Here is a 20,780-nt window from a genome sequence, read left to right as displayed (position 1 = left end):
TTTAACAAAATATATTTCCAACCATTGAATATAATATTTCCAAACATGGAACTCATAGTTGACTTCAAAGAACAAAGAAACCTTGACTTAAGCGGGGTTTGAGCCTGCAACTTTCAAATTGACATGCCGGTATCCCAGGGAAATCTGACATCCATATGGGAAATTAACATGGGCTGAAGGAGGAGGATTCAAAAGAGCGGCGCTATCATCAGACAAATTTTGTGCACACCATTTAAGGGCCAGAATCTCCCTGCTAGGGGATCTATACCCACAGGGGAAACAAACTCAAACCACAGGGAACCCAAACTCAAACCACAGGGAAACCAAACTCAAACCACAGGGAAACCAAACTCAAACCACAGGGAAACCAAACTCAAACCACACGGAACCCAAACTCAAACCACAGGGAACCCAAACTCAAACCACAGGGAACCCAAACTCAAACCACAGGGAAACCAAACTCAAACCACAGGGAACCCAAACTCAAACCACAGGGAACCCAAACTCAAACCACAGGGAACCCAAACTCAAACCACAGGGAACCCAAACTCTCACTAGGAAATCATCATAAGTTTCATTCACCGCCCTTCAACCACCTGTTAAAAATTTTGCTTATTCAAGACTAGATGAACTCTAAATGAACACTTTCATGGGAGCTACCACTAATTTTTGTCCACTCTTGCCACCACCCTCTGAAGAGAATTTGTTTCAGTATCCGACAGATACAGGTACAGATACCCATGTTGACAATTTAATTGCTGTGTGACATGCTGACTGTCACCACCACCCCACCCCCCACCTCCCCACAAAAAAAAACCCTGGTTAATCCCACTCTAGTACATTTTCTTTGTTCAAATACAATAAAGTAAACGCATAGTAAAAACTGAAGGCAAGCTTTTTTCTTGTTTTTAGACTCAATCATCATGACTCAACTCATGCCATGGAGGAAGTCTATTTTCCCTCCCCGCTCAAACAGAACTTCAGTTTCCCCAAAAAGAGGCCAGTTTTATTTTCACTTTGCTTGCCATATATTTTTCACCTTGACCGTAATTTCACCTATGACGTAAATAGTGTAGCTATGGTTTGTTTTCACATGACGGAAAAGTATGACGTCTGAGTATAACCTAAACCACTGCTGTCACAGAAAAAGAAATTCTCATTGCGAACCGGTGTTATGTGACGAAAGGAAGGCAGTGTAGCAACAAATTGTATCAAAGCTTTGGACGAAATAGGGCGCTAAAATAGAGTAAATGTCGGAAGGCTCACATTATCAATGATATGACGTGCTTATTAACATGTTTGAATCTTAGATCTTCAAACAGATCTTTATTTATGTAAGTAGATTTTTTGTTTTGTAACCGGGTCCGGTGTCATCAGGCAGGGGGTCATCATCATCATGCTTTCGTGTTTTTTATTTAATTTATTTTTTATTTTTATTTATAACAAACATCAGGATGATACATCTCGTCACTTAATTTAAAATTTGTAATCTTATTGTTGTTGAAAACGTGATGAAAATTGGGTTTGTTTGACCTGTACTATTTCCTCTCGGGTACCAGTCGACTCGGTCCGAGTCAACATGATGGTCAACTCAGTCTGAGTCAACATGGTCAACTCGGTCCGAAGTAAACTTGGCCCATCATGTCTATGTCTGCCTATTCTTCAGCACTGCTGACAGACGCGCTGATCAAGCCGTAGTTGTAGCCAATAAAGCCGCTGTTTCAGACTCGGCCTATAAATAAGTCATGAGAGCAGTAGCTAAGTCTCACGGGGGCCAACAGTCTCGCGAGAATACTGCCAGCGATGCAGGAATCACGGCAGAATTGCGAAGAGAGTCAGAAGGCTATCACTGGCACTGCGACACACATTTAACCACTTGTCCACAACACAAGTATGACAGATGCTAAATTCTAAAATAGGGTTAAATTTTGATAATAAAAACTATGCAAATATCTTAAACCTGTTATATAAACTTATATTTTTTTTTTTTTTTTTTTTTTTTCAGATTGTGCAGAAGCTTAGCCACCCAAAGTACCCCATCCCACCAACACACACAGACTTTAACATGGAAAAGACATGACATCAGGCCTGCAGATGTCCTGCCAACAAACATAATTTATCATGTACCATCACGGTCATTTATCTCACTCCTCGATAAGAGGAAGGAATACTCAGAGAGGAGAATAGTCGGGTAAAGTTCTTTTAAAATGTAACTGCCATAATCATTTGGTGATATAACTAATAATTGTATTCCAGCAATCCATCCTTTCATACAAAACATCCTTTTTCCTCGCCACTTTACTCCTATTGGTTCATAGCCACCAATATTGTTTCTGAAATAGAAACTTTGATTGGCTATTATTTTCCCGCTTCTTTCTGGATCCTTTCCTTAATCCCTTTCCCCCTCTCTTTTTCTATAAATGGAATATGTATTTGTTTGTACTTGTTTTATGCCTCTGAAGAAGGTCCGGATTGGATCGAAAGCTAAGGCCATCTACCCTATTCATTATATTATTAATAATTGTAATAATAAAACATAGCACATTTTGGATCACAGATCCCTTAATGCACTTTTGTTTGAAAAAGTTACAGTTTGAAAAAGTTACAATACAAAGTACACTTTAGAGACAATAATTACCAGACCAGCTGTATACAAGGATTCAAATTGTAAAACGCCTACACTGACTAGGATATACCATGGAGGGGTTCTTCCTCCATGGATAAACTCAAAAACTCTTAAGAACAGCCCTAGCTCAAATTTGGGGTTTGGGGGGATCCTAAAGACTGATGGACTCTCTGGGCTCATAGCTCAACATTTTTTACTGGAGCAGAAATTTGTGTAGAAGAACAGAATCAAAATGGAAAAAAACTTCCTGAGTCCTGACTCAGTTCAACTGTTTTAATTTGAACAGTTATGCACTAAGACAAGAGAATATTGATCTCATTTTTTAATATTTTTTTATATACTTCAATACTCAACAGAATTGAAAAGTATTTTCCAGACTCTAGGTCAACATTTGAACAAAATGTGTTTCTGTTCAAGATATTTCACAACTTGTAGATCTTTTTATTCAATCGTAAAACACAAGGCTGCTGGACTTGTCTGGTCAGAAGTTTATTGACCCCACGATAAAACCAATGGCCTTGGACCTGCGTTCCAGTGTAAAATACAAGCCCTGAAGAACTGTCCCCAGTTTTAAATTAAACAAATACATTAACTGTTTATTTTCCTCGCTTTAGATTTTCCATGGACGATATGTACGATGTTGTCAGCTCAGTGGACAAGTACCATGAGTTTGTGCCATGGTGTTTGAACTCAGTCATCAAATCCAGAAAAGCTGGTCACTTCAAGGCAGGTTTAGAGATCGGGTTTCCACCCCTTGTCGAGAGGTACACCTCCACAGTAACCGTCGTCAAACCTAATCTTGTTAAAGTAAGTGGAAATGTTCTTTCTGAACCCTTGTCTCCCCCATCCCCTCTTGCCCCCAATGCACAAACCCAAAAAATTCACAGATGAATTATATAATATAAGATAGACCCCCCCCCTCCATTCTATAGATGTCTTTGAACCGGCTTGCCCCTCCCACAGATGGGATTGTCTTGGTACGCCACCGTATGTGCCCCAGTTCTTCTGAATCGTTCACTACAGCAAATGGCTATGCATAGGGTTGTTGGACTGGTTTAGATAGAGATGAATTGACCCAAAGTGGTTTCATAGTTACTTCATGTCCTGATTTTGTTTTTTGTACAGCATTCATCATTGAATTGTTTTATTTCTGTTGTGTTATTTTGCTTTCCAAATATTGTGTTGATAAAAGCCTATGGGAATTTGGGAAGTTTTAAGGGGCACCAGGCCAAGACCAGGGCAACAGAGACCTTGCCCTCTTTGTAAAACCAGGCCTGAGAGTACGTACGTGTGTTGCCTCCATTGCCCCTGGTCATTCATTGCATTGCTGCCCTTCAAAATAGCCTATAGAAATTTACAGCTTCCTAATCTAAATATTTAATATGTGGTTTTAATGCATATTTGTTTGAATGCAGTCTGTCTGTACAGATGGGAAGCTGTTCAACCACCTAGTGACAATATGGAGGTTTGGGCCTGGTATCCCATACAAGCCAAACACATGCACCATTGACTTCTCTGTAAGTACACTTCTTGTCCACTACTGTCCAGTAAAATTATCTCATGGCCTGCAAAAATAGACATTAGTTTGTGTCAGTACCTAATTTTACGTAGTGAAACCACCACGGTAATGTTGGCTGCCACCAAGTAAGAAATTAGTGTAAATATTCACAGTTTGTGCACATTGAACAGTATACATGTTCGATATGTGACATTGTGTAACCCCCCCCCCCCCCCCCCATCTTCATTAAGTGTCTTCATTGTGTTCTGGGAATTTTTAGACAGTTTTAGAGGGTACGTTTGTGGGGAAACCCTCTGCTACGAACTGGGCATGGTATAAAATGGAAAGTTAAAGACAGTGGACACTATTGGTAACTACTCAAAATAATTATCAGCATAAAACCTTCTGAGGTTGATGGTATAAAACATTGTGAGAAACAGCTCCCTCTGAAGTGACATAGTTTTCGAGAAAGAAGTAATTTTCCACGAATTTGATTTCGAGACCTCAAGTTTAGAATTTGAGGTCTCGAAATCAAGCATCTGAAAGCACACAACTTCGTGTGATAAGGGTGTTTCTTTCTTTCATAGATATCTCGCAACTCCGACGACCAAGCAAGCTCAAATTTTCACAGGTTTGTTATTTTATGCATATGTTGAGATACACCTGAGAAGACTGTTCTTTGACAATTACCAATAGTGTCCACTGTCCAATGTCTTTAAGTTGTAAAGTTTCATTGAATGATTTATGTCTGATATACAGGTGTCCTTTGAGTTTCGTTCCGTTCTCCACTCCAATCTCTCCACCATCTTCTTCGATGAGGTCGTGAAGAAAATGGTGAAGGCATTCGAGAAGCAGGCAGAGAAGATCCATGGTCCGCAAGCCGTCATAGCCAGGTCCGATCATCTGAGGTATTCATCATGACGAACAATACCACACCTTCACTATACTAGCCAAAAAAAAATACTAATATTTCAGTAACCTCAGATATTTATATCTAGTATTTTTTATTCAATAAATTATTTAGTGTCAGACTGAACTACTTTAAGTGTCACAGCTGTGGTCAGCAGCAACTGAAAGATGCCTTTTCAGTTGCCTTTTCAGTGATCTGATAGTTACTGCAGAAATTTGAAGCATCTATTTAATTTAAAGGCACTGGACACTATTGGTAATTAAAATGGTGAAAATAATTGTTGACATAAAAACTTACTTGGTAACAAGCAATAAGCCTTTTTGAGGTTTGGCTGGCATGATGGGAGTGTACCGTTTGGTTTGGGTGTATACACATAAATTTACCCAAACCGTATAGTGTTGTAGCATTGTCATGGCCGAGCGGTTAAGAGCACCGGATTCAAGCTCTGCTGTTTGATTAGCAGAGTGTGGGTTCGAATCCCGGTCGTGACACTTGCTACATAAATTGGGGAGGTAGTGCTTTCTGCTCTACCGGCCAGGCTTCGGACTGATGATACCCAAGCCTACATCCCTATGGACTGTAAAAGGGGTAACCCTGTTTCAGCCCTAGGAGTAGGTGGCAACAGCCTCTGGACAAAAATAATTGTAGCCCACACCTTGAAGTGGCCTTTAGGCCTTGTGTGTGTGGTGACTTGCATAAAATCTCAGAAAGGCTTATATGGAGAGCTGATGATGGTATATAACATTGTGAGAGTCTGCTTTTTTCTCACTCAAATAATAAAGGCCTGAAGCCTTTTAATTAGGCATCTGAAAACACACAAATTTGTTCAATAAGGGTGTTTTTCTTTAAACATTCTCTAGCAACTTTGATGACCAATTGCAATTTTTCAAAGATTTGTTATTTTATGCATATGTTGGAATACACCAAGTGAGAATACTGGTCTTTGACAATTACCAAAGGTGTCCACTGCCTTAAGGAGTTGGCCCCTCTATAGGCAGTGCATGAGTTTGAGGAATGATTTGTTTTTGAATAGCTGCAGGCGCTAATATTTAGTGCCCATTGTAGTATGTGAAATTATTTTTTTTAAATCTGTATCAATTGAAATTGAAATTGGAATATTTAATGTATAAAAAAATTGAGCCAGTAAAACGTGTTTGATTTAATGGGTTGGGTGAGGAGTGTTTAGAATATATAAGGGACGATAAATGGTAACTGAGAGACACGACCTTGGTTGACCTTACCAGTGGGGATCACTTAGTACAGACCCTTCTCACCGACATCACTTATCTATAGAACTGTTTGCAGAGTGCACCATGGCAGAGTACGACACACATGTATGAAATGTATGGATAGGTCTATCCAGGGTTTTGTAGCACATGTTCGCACTTATCTAGTAATTTTAGGCATGATAATCTTCCTTCTGAAGTTTAATTTTTTTTTTTTTTTACCACCCGAGAATTATCAGTAAAACTTTTATTATTAATTAGGTATGATAAGTCTATTAGAGCCTAGCCATGTGTACATGTACAGCCGTCGATTTCACCAAACTCTTCCTAACATATGATTAGTCCCAGCCTTGCACTGTAACATGCAAACCTTAAGATTAATCCCAAGTTAGGACTAGTTACTCCTCCCCACTCAAGATAGGATGGATTAACCCTAGCGTTTTGTGAAATCGACTGCTGGTAAGCCCTTGTACTAGGAAAAATTTTCCTACTTTTTTCCCAAGGACCGAATACCATGTAGTAATGAGTGTGCTTGGATGTGTGCGTGCAAATCTCCTGCATGGAGAGTAGGCCTGGGCGAGTAGTGTCAAAGTCACAACTATTGTTTGCTATGTTTAGTCAGGACGGTCACTTTTCAGCTACCCGGTTAACAGCGCAACCACAACCTCTGAAAAATAGTTCCTATTGTACTACTAGTGTCAAAGTCGCCACTAATTGAAGCGGGACTCGTCGGGTAGTGAATTTCACCAGTCACCCAGGCCAAATGGTGAGCGATATAATAAAGACGCCATCTCAAAGGGCCTATTGAAGTGAGGACACAGCTACCAGTTACCTTTAAGACTACCAAGCTGGAATATTACCGACTATACTCTGCCCACCAGCAGTTTTTAATCATAAATGAGATAAGTTTTGTTGTATGGATCATTCAACATTGTTTTACTGATTTTTAGCATATTTTGTTTCCCATTCCATTGTCAAGATTGCAGAATTTTAGTCCCCCCGCTAAATTTGTGGCCCATTTTAACAAAGGTAGTCTTCAGTCATTTTACTCTGGAAATGTGTTTTTTAAATCATATTTTGTGTTTATTAAACAATTGGATATAACAATTGTAGACACCAGAGTATTTTTGCATAAAATAGTAAACATGACAATGTAAATTAGTAATTTATATAGGACAATGATTTAACTTCTTTTGAGAGAAATAAAACCAAAACATATGGACGGAAATGAAGCGTGATTGTACAACTCTTTTTTAAACCAGAGTTTAATTTAATTTTAAATCATCTAAAAGTGGTTCCATATTTAGTTCAGTCAGTAAATGTCTACATTTTCTTGAAATGTCCATCATTAGAGCTTCTTGATTAAGTTCAATTCCAACATTCTCAACACCACTCTCTGATTCACTTGATTTTGAGTGCCTTTCAGAGGGATTAGGCTCAGTAAAGTCACTATCCTGGTTGTTCCCTTTGCAACAGGCTGTGCCTTCACTTGCGTGTCCACCTTCTGGAACACCTGACATACACACATTTTCTTGAGGGTGTGTTGAATTGCAACAGCGTCCCCCAGAACAGTCAGATTTGGTCGTGTCACAAGCAACACTGGAACTGTTAGTCTTTCCATGTGAACTTACTCCCTCTGAAGCATGCTGCAAACACTGACCACCAGAGGGGTTGGAGTCACCACAACAAGTTGTTGTGTTTGGGCCATCATGAGGAACATTTCCACTTAAATTGTCTCTAAAATTGTCTCTAAAATCCACAGATTCATCTCCTTTTACCCCAGATTTTGATTGTTTATTTGTAGCTTTGGCTTCATCGGGTATTTGTTGGTCTGCAGATGTTTTTTGGGCGACAGTGTCTAGCTGGACAAGCAAAGAGTTGGTCCTTGATCCAATATCCTCAATCTGTTCAATGTTCAAGCCTGGACGGGTGGAGTGTTTTTCTCTTACCGAATAAGTCTTCAAAGCTCTGCAAAGATTGGAGTAAACATTTTTATTAAATACATTATTATTATTCAACAACATATGTTGTGTGCAGTGGCACAACTGTGTACACTACTGTAAATATCACCTAATTACATCATTTTGAAGGGTTGTATAATTTTCCTCCATGGTTAATCAATCCTGGAATTTCATATTTCATTAGAGGGCAAGACCATTTGCATTTTGTAAATGGCACTTTCTTTGTAATTTTTTGGGAAGCTCAGGGCAAGGACAAGACCAGGGCAACAAAGGTCACAGCCTACATTGCCTCCTTGTTTCCAGGCCTGGTTTGTCTATGATTCAAAACCACAGTAAGTGAGTGTAATTCAAAGTATAGTAATACAATTGACAATTACCTAACCCTATCCAGTGCCTTTAAAACAGGGACACATTGAAAATGGGAGTAGTTACGTACGTAAGAATGCCCTTATACATGGCATCTTGAGCATCTATTTTCAATTGATGTGAGAAGCCTTCATTGAACGCCTCTTGTAAGGCTGCCTCCTGCCCAGCGCTGTAACCATCTCTGAAACCTTCCTGTTGGAATAAAATAAATTAAACAGTAGTTCAGGTACAAAAAGCAACATGTTGAATTCACTCTTCAATTCAATACACAAAACTGTTGACCAGCAAACAGGTACCAATTTCATGGCTCTCCCTTCCGAAAGCAAAGAATCTGCGCTTCAGGGAACCATGGTATTCTGCGCCTATCTCAAGCAAATTTCACAGGTAAGCAGGGAACTTTTACTTGGGAACAATTCACATGACTCAGCATTCTTTGCTTACGCAGAATTTCAGCGCTTGCACAATAAGAGGTGTGTCAATTGTGATCATAGCGCAGCATTAGGCGGTAAGCAGAGCCACAAAATTGGGCCCTGGTAGTGGTACACTAGTATTCTGGATGCTTTTCTGGGCTCAAAATTACTCTCCCGCATTTGCTTGTCCTTTGTTTTGCAGCTCATTAATAATTGTTTGTTTGTTTGTTTGTTTGTTTGTTTGTTTGTTTGTTTGTTTGTTTGTTTGAATGATCTTCCCATTAAGGGAACTTGGCAAACTCCCACAAGGGGGATATAAACACCAAGCTGGCAACAGCCAATCTCTCTCACAAACATTGGTTTAACATCTATGATTATGAATAACACAAATCAAGAAATTGTGATTCATTAACTAAACGACAATATTTATTCTGGTCATTGTGAAATCAGCAGTTAGCTGGGGGATTCGAACCCACAACCTTGTGATACTTGTGATTGCAAGTCCTGCAGTCTAACCACATGACCACTTGAGGATAAAATAAATCCCATATTGACTCCTTGCTTGACTTGGTGGTACCATGGGACAAACCTCCACAAAATGCAAGGAGCTCCTGTTTACGCAATTTTAGCTTTGTTTTCATTTTGAATTAGCCTCTTGTTATATTAATACCTTTAAGTGGGAGGATGTGAGTTTACTCCACTCCACATCACTTATGATGGCATCAGGTGACCCATCATCACTGTCGTCATGGAAACAATCAACTGCTGATGAAGATGCCATAACTGCTAGATTTCATCTCCAGTCCAGTCCTTCTTCTGTCTCCATCAACAGAGATCTCTTCCACCCACACTTGTTGTATCTGAAACTGAAATAAAAATCCTGAAATGAGACAGAGTTACATGCGTTCATCACGGCAGAAGATAAAATAGCTAATAGACCCTTCCCATAAAATATGTAAATTGCACATAGCGCGTGCGCACTAACGTTTTGGTTGGCAAAATGAGGGAAAATCGCGATTGAGTTGACACCCCTGTGCCCTGGGCCTGGTCCTGGATCCTACATCATTCATGAGATGGGTTACCCTAGTATTTAGAGGATTCTTGGATACCAATTAATCGTATTTTAGACTTAAGTTGTCTATACCGTAGATGATAAATTGACAACGAAAAAAGTAAATTTTCTGGTACCACGGAGACCCACCATGCCCGGGCCCACGGCTAAATAATAAGAATACCCATGCTTGTAAGAACAGCAGCACACGTGTACACACACCACAGACTATTAAAGACAACGTCTTGACAACGACGGCGGACGGACGCGCCGTCAAAACACAGTCAACACCCTAAGTATACAATATAATTCAGTAAAAAGAGGAATAGAACTGTAAAGTATGGGCTAAAGGGGAACTTCCATTATTTTGAGGATTTTTCAATAATGAAAATATAGTTTTTTTCACGCGAAAAGTAATAGAACTATCTTACCTTACCGTTCCACGAAAGGAGGGCTTGCACATCATGGACAACAGAGGGCGCTTTGCTGCCGATGGACTAGTCTTGGCTCAAGACGTAGGTATTTGCTAGCGGACTGCTTTCGTTATACACTATCGGTCACTGACCTTGGGCATAGAAAAACCCATATCCTGCCCACAGACAAGTTGTTGATTATTAATACTATGCTATTAGTATTAGAACTACTGAATTAATCCAAGAATCTAGTGCCCCAGTTTATTTTGCAGTTGTTCAATATGCAGGCTGGTTGCTTGAAATGTTCCAATGGCAATGCTTTGCACTCTCAACAGTGCCCACCTCTTTGTTTCCGACACGCCTTTATTCCTACCTGCCTATGTTCCGACAACCCCAGTGTATTTTCTTAACCCTTACCCAACCCTGGCATGAAAATTTTCAGGGATTTTTCAGGATATCGAGTTGTCTGAACATAAGGTTGTCGGAATATAGGGGTGTCATTTAGAGCAGTCACCGTCCCATCACAGGGCAGTATTGAGGCGATACCATTTTACACCAATCAGAGACAGGTTCCTGACAATTGATAAAACGTTACTGGCACAAGTTATACACAAGTCAATAGAAGTAAACAACACCATACACAAGCGTACAATTTCACATCTTCTTTATTCAACCGGGAGGCCACATCCTTTTAAAATCTCATTCTGATTTTTGTTTTTTTCATTGCAATCAATGAAGTGTTTAAGTTCAAGTACAAATTTCTACAGCTGTTCCCACTTGACACCACACAGGGTAAAGTTGGCCATTCCTACAGAATATGAAAGTCATTTGTTGTACGTACAATTATGTATAATGAGTACACACCACTTACTGCATGTGGCACATGTAGTTCTATCAAATTCTATCAAATTCAAGATTGGTCAATGAACCACTTGGCTGAGTAAAAAAACTACAACGCTTGAGGCAGAGCTCAAAGCCAAACTCAAGATAGAAAATGTCCAAATGCCGGTCGGCCAAAAATTGACAAGGATGATCTCTGTGGTCAACTTATATACTACAATGTCCTTGGAAGTTTGTTTTTACCCCAATATAATTACTGTACATATTGCAGGCATGCAACTGCCCGTTAAAAAAAAAAAAGGAACATTTTCAAAGGCACAACAAGTGCGGACACGGGACATGAGACCCACAATGGTACCCTAGAAAATGTTGAGGTTTATTATGCTCAGAGGTGCATTGTGAGCATGTACTGGGCTCATTTTACATTATTGAAGTTGTACATTGTTGTTGCCAGGCATATATTAGGCTTTAAAAAAAAATTGAAAAAAAAACTTGGAAAACAATTTAATTTTTACGCGGAATCGCGGAAACGCGGAAGAGTTGCATGCCTGATATTGTTCCACCCAGTGTAAAACTAACCAGATGCTAAACTCAATGGGAGACTTTTGAGTCGCTGGAGGCAGTTGACAAAACGGTCCTTTTTTTGGCTCTGAGCGTGCGCTGCACATGCTCAGAATTGTGCATGTAGGTCTGAGCATCTGCACTACTGGCGAGGACTGTGAAAAAGGATCGTCCAAAAGTTTCCCATTCCTTTTACCATAATAATCAGGCATAACATTATGAGAATTTTTTCCTGATATTCATGATCAGCAAGGGGCAACATGCTGCTCTAACCATGGTCATGTTCCCTGTTTATAATATCAATACTAAAAATTGATTCTCAATGTACACCAAAAAGGGACCTGACTATTCTTACCTTCCCATTTGACAATAGGAGTTTAGGAGCAAAACATGAACATAGCTGTAATATAACAGCTACTTATAAAAATAAATTACGCATAATGTTTTGGCTGATTGGTGCACAACATCAATTGTTAAAGTCAGAGTCATATTTCATTCTGCCGTTGTGGTGTCTTTCTTGGGTTTCTTCTTTTGTTCTTTCTCGCCATCTTCTCCATCCGCTGCCTGTCTTTTCAAGGCCTTGACCTTCCTGGTCTGGAGGTTTTTCAAGTCTTGGCTCTCCATATGAATACGACCCAGCTTGGTACCAAACACGTCGTGGTTGATGTTCTTCTTCTTCTTGGGCTGCAAGACGCAAAAGAGAAGTTCAATAAAAAAGTCAAAGCAGATGCCTACAACGAAAGTGATTGCCTGCATGCCCCCTGGTCATTTCCTTGGTGCTATTGAAATGCTACCATAGAAATTTACAATTTCTTCATAGGTGCACTTTACAAAGGAGAATTGTTGGATTGTTTTATTCCTACATATACAAAGTTGTATACAATAAAATTAACCTGTGAAAACTTTGTTTCAAAAAGTGGTAGTGTTATCAAGATGTTGTCAAAAATAAGTCTGGAGCGAATATTTCCACGCAGGAAGAATAATCCCTATAGGAACACACAATCTGAGAAGATGCTGTACTATTCACTACAGAGGTTTTTATTGTCATTTATTTGTAGAGTACATGTAGTTACCAAACGTATTGACCCCTTGCATGCGAGTCACACGCGGCGACTGATGCCACACTCACCATGTTGGTGGGCAGTTAGGTTTACGTGAATTAACGCCGCGTCGCCTAAAATGCGCACTTAACTGTATAACGCACAGCATAGAGTTATATATAAAAACGCACAGTGAAATTGCCCACCAGTATGGCGCATTCAAGATTTTTCTGATGATGACCTCAGGTGAATTGGGTCAATACAGGGAATTAAGGAGATGGATGCATGGCTACAAAACTCACCTTGATAACTTTAGGTTTCTTCATGGATTGTTTGTAGAGGTCTAAGGAGGCAAGGTGACTCCTCCTCAAGACCATGTCTAAGGATGGTCCAATATTGTCCAGTTCTACTCTTGGTGTCTTACTCCCAGACTTCTTCAGCTGGACCCTGTGACGGATACACAAAGTAATAATAGTAAAGAAAGGTGCTGGATTGTTTTGGGGATTATGGTTTCATTTAAAATTCTGTTTTACAGAAACATTTATAAACACAGATACGAATAAACTTTGCTGGTATAAAAATTTACTATAATAAATATTGAACTTGCAGGTACAACCATGTACTAACTCTCTTTTGATCAAAAATTTGTATAGTATACTCTGCTCTACTTGAAGACCAGCAGAGTAAACTGTTCACAACGTCGAGACCACACCGGCTCTTTTCAGAGCAAACACTCCCAAAAAAGAGATTTAATACACAGTTGTACCCGCTAGTTTATTTTTATTATAGTTAATTCTTACTGTTCAAACAATGCTTCAAACATCACTGATGCTGTCATATTTTATCTACAATTTAAAACCATAGTGGATAATATTGAATGGTCAGATAGTAGGAGGGTTGACTATGTTCTATGCAGGCTTTCATACATCATCTATCATATGATATTGAGTGCTCAGACTGTAGGACTGTAGAAGGTGTTGAGCTTTTTATGCATTTGTCTTTTCCATTGCTGGATTGTTCTTGCATACCTGTAATTTCTGACTAGGACTTTGCCGTTGACTGCCGTTACACTGATGACATGCTCAAGCCCTGCAAGACGTATCTTCTTCACATCGGGTCCCCGGAAGAAATCTAGAAGAAACAAAACACGGGAGGCATTCTCTATGTCACTGTCTTTACTTAATCAGCATAAATTCAATCGTTGTCGATTGTAAATATATTGAAGTAAATCAGCAGACATTATTTTGTCTGTGGTGTTTGCCCAGGCACTTTGTGTTTGTAAATTTTTTGATGAAATTATCTGATAGAATATTCCATAACTCTATCAATGATAAATTAAGTAAACAAATAAAAACTGTTGGACCAGATTGTCGTTTGCCGTTCGGGAGGAGGGTTATGTTGTCGCAACTAGCACGTGACATGCCAATAGTGAATTCAAGTCAGTTTTACGAAGTCTAACACAAATTTTAAAAGAACTTATTACTGAAAAAATGGGTGCCATAACTCAGTTAATGATTAACAGGCAGTTATGATAACTGCCTATTTTTCATCATTCACTTCACTATAATAGGTTCACCATCTGATGTACTAAGTGACCACCAAGTAACTTTTGTGAATAAATGAACCGAGTCAGTTTCACATGTGGCTTATTACTTGACATTTAAAAGAAAAACTTGCATCCCTTTAAGGTGATCCCACGGCTGTCCCCACCCAGGTTGTATTATTGACTTGTGCGTGACCCAGGCCTCCAAATAACACACAGCACCCACAGCAAGTGCCCTGTGTTTCTGCTGCGATGCCCTTTGCAAAGTTCCAATACAAATTTACATTTTCCTCATAGAAGTGCCCCTCACAAAAGGAAAATTGCTGTGCCCTTTCAAGAGTGAAGTTCAAGGAGTGTGGTCCACATTTCCGCTTAAGTCCTGCTAAAGTTGCATTAGTTCTTCTTTGTTCAACTTAAAATTAATCTATTTTGCAAGATGGCAAACATTTGTGCCATGTTGAACTGTTATACAACAGTTACAGGTTGAATGACAAGCACCCCCCAAAAAAGCTATTGACAAAGTGGGGAGACCGAAGAATATGTCTAGATAGCTCAGATGGTAGAGCACACTTTCAAGTCCCTCTCCAGTCAAAATTTTTCTTTCTATAAAAAAGACTCTACATTTTGCAAAATGGGCAAACATTTGTGCCATGTTGACCCGAGTTGAAAAGAAAGTGTTATTACCTATGAGTAGGTTTTTCAGTCTCTTGTATTCGTGTTCTGTTTCAAAGGCATCCCCAGCAAAGACGAGACAGGGCTTGGTTCCTGACATGCACTTTGCACTCTGTAAATAGAAACATACTAAATTTTTAAAACAAAATAGTACTTAGTATATTTCACCTGAAGAAGCGACTGTTTTAATATGGGAGAAGAGATCAAACGCGACCAACTATTGACATTTCAGGTTATCATAACGATGTTCACGATTCTCCCCTGGATTTATTTGGCTTTCACACAAGACAATCATACAATACAGGGCAAGACAATCATCAAAATGATTGTCCTTGGTAACATACAATAGAGCCAGCAACACATGCTAGAAAAAAAAGTTAACATAATAACTGTGGCCTGGGGGCCTTTGTTTCCTATGCTACTGGCTTATAAAACAACATAGAGAGATGTTGAACAGGATACTATTTTATATACAGCAGAAAGGGTTGTGCTTGACTACTCCTCACCTTGATTTCATACATGGATGTGAACTTCTCCACGCCCAACTCCACCATGTCCAGAACTTGATGATCAAACATTCTCCCTACACACAAAAAAACAAGGGGCGTGTGCAACTCAACTTTAGTAAATATTTGATGAAAACATGCTGCCGCTAGAATGGTGACGAGTGTGAAAAAGTATCACCATATTAAACCAGCTGTCGATTTCACAAAGAGTTAGGACTCGTCTTATCTCGAGTTAGGATGAGTAACTTGTTCTTACTTAGGATTAATCTTAAGGTCTGCATGCTACAGTACAGGGTTTGGACTCGTCCTAAGTCCTAAGATTAGTCTTAAGTTAGGAAGAGTTTTGTGCCCTTCAGCATTTACACTTGCTGCCTGTTCGCAAGCGGATTTTGTTTAAGATTTTGTTGCCTACTTATAAAGCACTTCACGGGCTGGCACCTGACTATATTGCCGAATTATTGATTAGCCGTAAGGCGATCCGATCACTAAGATGTAGTGGCAAACTTGTCCTGAAACCTGCCATAACATCAACATCGTATGGCGATAGATCATTCTAAGCTGCTGCTCCCAAACTTTGGAATGAGCTCCCATTGTCCATAAGATGTGCCAAGTCATTAGATGTTTTTTAAACTTTGCGAAAGACCCATCTTTTTATCTGTAATTAAAAGTTGGTGTTGAAATATGCACAGCATGCAACTTACCAAATACTAAATTGTTGGGTCTTTTCTTGGAATGGCTGCCGAAGAGGAATAGGGACGAGTCAAATTTCTTGGAAAAATGTTCCTGAAAGTAAATATAACATAAAGTCAAGGCAAAGAAGCTTTCAATAGGTTAAATTTAACCCATTAAGACCTAGGTTTAAATAATAATAAATAACAATCAATGCTATAGCGCCTTTTCTACAGTTATTTTAATGAAAGGTTCTGTTTAAAAACATTGGACATATGGTAATTGTCAAAGACCAGTCTACTCATTTGGTGTATATCCAAACATATGCATTAAATATATAATCTGTAAAATTTTGTACTCAATTGGTCAGTTCCAAGAAAATAATGAAAGAAAAAACCTGTATACAAACAATAATTTATGAGCTTTCAGGTGCTTGAGAAAGTCTTTCTCAGATTCAAACATTTTAGTGACAAATTCCTTTTTTCTCAAAAAACTAAGTTACTTCAGAGGGAGTTGCAATATTTTATAACCATCAACAGCTCTCCAACGCTCATGACAAAGTAAGATTTTATGCTATGTATTTTATCAAACATGTCCAATGCCTTAAATTCAACACCATTTGTGCACGGTGTACCTGCTGGCGTATAGTTTATCTTTCATTGGAATCAACAAATATTGAATTGTCACATAGGAGGAGATATCTTACCAGCTGGGTCCTGTCTTCAAACGGCCTCAACATGTTTTTCCTGTAGAAAAAAACATTAGTATGTTATTATTTACCATTTGAAAATCATAAAAAATCAAGGTGTGGTTTCATCAGGCCCTTTTTCATAGGATCCTTTCATAGAACTGTTTTATATATTAAGCAGGATTTGAAACTGTGCATGGTGAAAGTATAATTAAGAAAGGTTTGAGGTGAACATCTCTTTTTGAGTTGTGTTGGTTCTGAAAAGAACTGTTAATAAACGACTCTACATTTCAATCAGTATGCTCTGATCGTCTTCAGGAGAATGCTGGACTCTGTTGCTGGATGCTGTCTAAGCTCAGTGGTGCGCAAAGGTGGGAACTCCTGAAGAGATCAGAGCATACTGATTGATACGGAGAGCTGAACCAGTGGTATCCGTCTACGCCTTTCACCTGCTGTGGACCAAGGTTCGAATCCCACCTTAGACCAGAGCCTGGGAGTGGATTGGGCTTCAGCAAGTCTCCACTCCATTGTGTGGGTTTTCCCCCCATTGGGGTTTCCCTCTAACATCTATAACTGAGCATTTCATCTTGTTCCTATTAATCCTGTTGTTGGCCCTACCTGGGGTTTGCTTTCGAAGCTGTAACCAGTAACTGTTTCACCCAATGGCCAGTGAACAACCAATGGCAAGTTCAACCAAAACAATTATTGGTTATGACCGCAAAAACCCACCCAATGTAGTTGTGCTGTTGGATGTGTAATTAAATCAATAACATAAGGAAAGACAAACGTGCAATCATTGCCACTACACCTCCTCCCTGTTACCTTTGAAGCATATTGCTGTCTGTTTTCTTAAGAGTGTACAACTCTTTCAGGACTCTTGTGATCGTCTCGCTTGTGTTGCCTCCTCGTATGAAGGTGCATTTCTTTGTGTTCTCAACCACCTTAGAGTCTCTCTTCACCAATGCACGTTTGGCACGCTGCGTTTTGGGTTTCCTGTTTGAAAACAAATAGTAAAATAATATTGAAGTACAAGATCGTACAATCATGCAGGAATGGTTTTGCACAATTGACTGATCGTGCCGGAACGGTTTTGCGTGATCCGATGGGTCCTACTACTTGCCGTCAACTCGCCGTCAACTCACTTGTGCCGTCAACTCGCCGTCAACTCCTCCAATATACATTTAAAATCCACAAAAGAAGCATAGAACTGTAAAGTATCAGCTCAAAGAGAATTTCGCGTAATTTTTAGGTCATATTTCGGAATAAAAATTGAGATTTTTCTCGTGAAAAAAATTATCTCGAAGCAGCAAAACCGTCGGCCGCCATCTTGCTTTTTCACATTGATTAGTCTTGGCCCTAGATTCTTAAACTTTAATTTAAGAATGGGGGGACGGTAAATTTTTGCATAATCGTCAGATTGGGATTGTGCCGGAGTGGATTTGCCACATCTGTTGAGCAATTGGTGTGTACATACGTGAAGGATGTCTTACTTAACCTAAATGGTTTAAAGGCAGTGGACACTATTGGTAACTACTCAAAATAATTATTATTGGCATAAAAGTTAAAACCTTGCTTGATGATGATCATAACTTGATATGATGACGAGTATGGGGAGAGGTTGATAGTATAAAACATTGTGAGAAACGGCTCCCTCAAAAAAGGGATCTATGCCACACACTTACACAATTCGTTGCATGTTGTCGTTGCGCTGAAACTTGAAAGAGAACAAAATTTAGAACATTATCAACCCTCAAAAAATCAAAACTTCATGAACTTCACGCACGTGTGATAAAACATATGGGGTATTTAAATAGTCTGTGTACTACATCACAAATCCGCATTTAGTCGTTTATATTACCACTAGGAACAAGATCAAGTTGTGAAGCAGGCGATTGGTGGCGCTCTCTCAACTAATTAGGGCGCCACCACCGGGAAACAGACTGAATTAGTTTTGTTAGTGGTGGTTTAAATTGAAGTCAAATCGGTAGATTTTATAATTTAACCATGCAAACTTTCATACAATAAATTCGCATACGTAGTCTATGTCAAAGTGTGGTTTGACCTAGACAAAAACTGAAATTATTTTTATTGCAACATTCTCTTGAAACTCCACCAATCAACATCTACCAAAAAGTTACACAAAAGGAAATAGGGGAAATATTCACCTGCATCTGAAATACTGTACAGACGCCCGGTGTGGCTATCCCGGACAGAATATTATGCATAACAAAAATTTGCAGAAATTAAAAATGACCGATTTTGTCTTTGTACGGGAGGCCCTGACTTATTATTGTGCCATCAATTTGTTTGCATGGGAAGTGTCTTTTGAAACCCTCACAAAGGAAGACAAGATGAAGAAGGGGTTGTAAAACAGACACTTTTAACATCATATTATTTGCACGTGACTACGTCTATGCTACATGGAAAATGATTTTCGAAATACATTCTCAGCAAAAAATCCATTTTTTGATGGCCGTCATTTGAAGTTGCCAATCTCCCAAACAAAATCTATCACGTGCAAATAGGCCTGCTTTTGGTGCAAAAATGTTTCCAACATGTTTGCATGGATCTTCCCTGAGTATGCCGGTGTCACATAATACAACAATGATAATGGTCCGGGAGACAGAATCTCCTCATGTGGGGAGGAAATTTCTGCTCATTAGAATTACCAGTTGCCACTGTCGTGCTTTCCAATAGGGAAATATTTTTTACAAATCGATTCAAAAAAGGAATCCCTCAAGACAACCGTCAGAAACATTTTAGAGGATGGCAACTCTAATGTGCAGAAGAAGAACACATTGCGGGGAGGGGAGGGAACACTCATCTCCGGGGACGGAATCTCCTGCCACACCGGCAAGCTTCTGACACTGGTTTACACTTTTTGAAAACAAGTTTGTTTTTTTCCCGCAATATTTGTGAATATGTAGGCTCATGATTCGAACGATTACTCTTTTTAGCAAAATTTAATTCATTCTCGACCTTCACACATGCTGTATATGAACCCTTTTCGAAGCATTTATTATTAGGCGGTCAGTTTGCCTCAACAAAGTTGGCCTTTCCAACATAAACACCCCCAGAAAACTTTAACACAAGTAAACAACGAAAGGGCACACTACTTGGATATCAAAGTCAATAAGTGCACAACACTGGTTACCAAACGACACTTGTTACTAACTTTAACATTTGCTGGAAACCAGTATAATGAACAGCCAAGAGCAATGCTTATGGAACTGTTTTAATGTAGTTATTTTTAGTTCAGCATGTGACTACCGTGAGGATATTTGCATAACGCATTCTGAAGTAGCCAATCAGTAGAAGGTTTGTCACAACTGTTGACCAATGGCAAGCTCTAAAACGGTTCCCTCAAAAATTTCGCAGACGACATTGAGCATTTTGTTAGTAGGTTGTGAAGGGGTCAGTATCCATTCGCACCAAGGGAAATAGGTTTATTTTTGTTACATTTCAAAATAAAAATTAATATAAACATAGACTTTATCTTCCTCAAGCCATATTGAAAATACTTTACAAGCATTATTTATGTTTTATACGACAAAAGGTGAAATTTGAAGACTTTTTCAGTAACCGCGCAAGGATATAAATCCAGTGTGAACCGCCCTTTGGAATGAAAATGCAAAAGTGACTCCACAACTTGTTGCGCTTTTTCAGTTGCAGTAAAATTTTAATGCAGAACTAACTTTATTGAAATTCTGTGAGAATTTTATTTCTCAAGAGTTCCCTTCGCTCAAGTTATTTGTCGTTTTTTTCGCATACATTGACCGGAAAACGTGTGCTGATGGAGC

General features: G+C 39.1%; 3 protein-coding genes across 4 annotated transcripts; 1 reads left to right on the top strand and 2 right to left on the bottom strand.

Annotated features, from left to right (window-relative positions):
- Nucleotides 1–1,114: 1,114 nt before the first annotated feature.
- Nucleotides 1,115–7,492, top strand: LOC139949009 (coenzyme Q-binding protein COQ10 homolog B, mitochondrial-like). Its single transcript, XM_071947399.1, has 5 exons — nt 1,115–1,334; nt 2,006–2,191; nt 3,241–3,433; nt 4,042–4,143; nt 4,884–7,492. Exons 1-5 carry the CDS (start codon nt 1,279–1,281, stop codon nt 5,043–5,045), a joined length of 699 nt encoding a protein of 232 aa, XP_071803500.1. The 5' UTR covers nt 1,115–1,278; the 3' UTR covers nt 5,046–7,492.
- A 33-nt stretch (nt 7,493–7,525) lies between these two features.
- LOC139949008 (uncharacterized) lies at nt 7,526–10,510 on the bottom strand. Of its 2 annotated transcripts, none has more exons than XM_071947397.1 (4): nt 10,480–10,510; nt 9,668–9,863; nt 8,658–8,779; nt 7,526–8,228 (listed from the first exon to the last, which is right to left on the bottom strand). In XM_071947397.1, the coding sequence occupies exons 2-4, from the start codon at nt 9,776–9,778 to the stop codon at nt 7,526–7,528; spliced, it is 936 nt and encodes a 311-aa protein (XP_071803498.1). In that variant the 5' UTR covers nt 9,779–9,863; nt 10,480–10,510. The 2 variants fall into 2 exon arrangements, with proteins under 2 accessions (XP_071803498.1, XP_071803499.1); XM_071947398.1 differs by having other exon boundaries at nt 10,485–10,509.
- A 598-nt stretch (nt 10,511–11,108) lies between these two features.
- On the bottom strand, nt 11,109–18,790 carry LOC139948731 (ribosome production factor 2 homolog). The gene is made up of 9 exons (XM_071947021.1): nt 18,663–18,790; nt 17,803–17,973; nt 16,999–17,038; nt 16,325–16,406; nt 15,624–15,700; nt 15,130–15,229; nt 13,931–14,033; nt 13,205–13,349; nt 11,109–12,546 (listed from the first exon to the last, which is right to left on the bottom strand). Exons 1-9 carry the CDS (start codon nt 18,674–18,676, stop codon nt 12,355–12,357), a joined length of 924 nt encoding a protein of 307 aa, XP_071803122.1. The 5' UTR covers nt 18,677–18,790; the 3' UTR covers nt 11,109–12,354.
- Between the last annotated feature and the right edge of the window lie 1,990 nt (nt 18,791–20,780).

The sequence above is a fragment of the Asterias amurensis genome, chromosome 16, assembly GCF_032118995.1.
Source record: "Asterias amurensis chromosome 16, ASM3211899v1".
NCBI classification, from domain to species: Eukaryota; Metazoa; Echinodermata; class Asteroidea; order Forcipulatida; family Asteriidae; genus Asterias; species Asterias amurensis.
The sequence above is the reverse complement of the archived record's forward strand: the minus strand, read 5'-3'. Positions and strand labels throughout refer to the sequence as shown.

What these genes read in the sequence shown, in the direction of transcription:
- LOC139948731 (XM_071947021.1), bottom strand. An exon ending in ACCCAACAATTTAGTATTTG is followed by an intron (nt 15,701 to 16,324) that starts GTAAGTTGCATG and finishes TTTTGTGTGTAG; the next exon opens with GGAGAATGTTTGATCATCAA. An exon ending in AGAAACCTAAAGTTATCAAG is followed by an intron (nt 12,547 to 13,204) that starts GTGAGTTTTGTA and finishes TGCGTCTTGCAG; the next exon opens with CCCAAGAAGAAGAAGAACAT.
- LOC139949009 (XM_071947399.1), top strand. Translation starts at nt 1,279, where the DNA reads ATGACGTGCTTATTAACATGTTTGAATCTTAGATCTTCAAACAGATCT. An exon ending in TCAAACAGATCTTTATTTAT is followed by an intron (nt 1,335 to 2,005) that starts GTAAGTAGATTT and finishes TTTTTTTTTCAG; the next exon opens with ATTGTGCAGAAGCTTAGCCA. An exon ending in TCAGAGAGGAGAATAGTCGG is followed by an intron (nt 2,192 to 3,240) that starts GTAAAGTTCTTT and finishes TCCTCGCTTTAG; the next exon opens with ATTTTCCATGGACGATATGT.
- LOC139949008 (XM_071947397.1), bottom strand. Translation starts at nt 9,778, where the DNA reads ATGGCATCTTCATCAGCAGTTGATTGTTTCCATGACGACAGTGATGAT. An exon ending in TCACATCCTCCCACTTAAAG is followed by an intron (nt 8,780 to 9,667) that starts GTATTAATATAA and finishes TTATTCCAACAG; the next exon opens with GAAGGTTTCAGAGATGGTTA. An exon ending in ATGTATAAGGGCATTCTTAC is followed by an intron (nt 8,229 to 8,657) that starts GTACGTAACTAC and finishes CAATCTTTGCAG; the next exon opens with AGCTTTGAAGACTTATTCGG.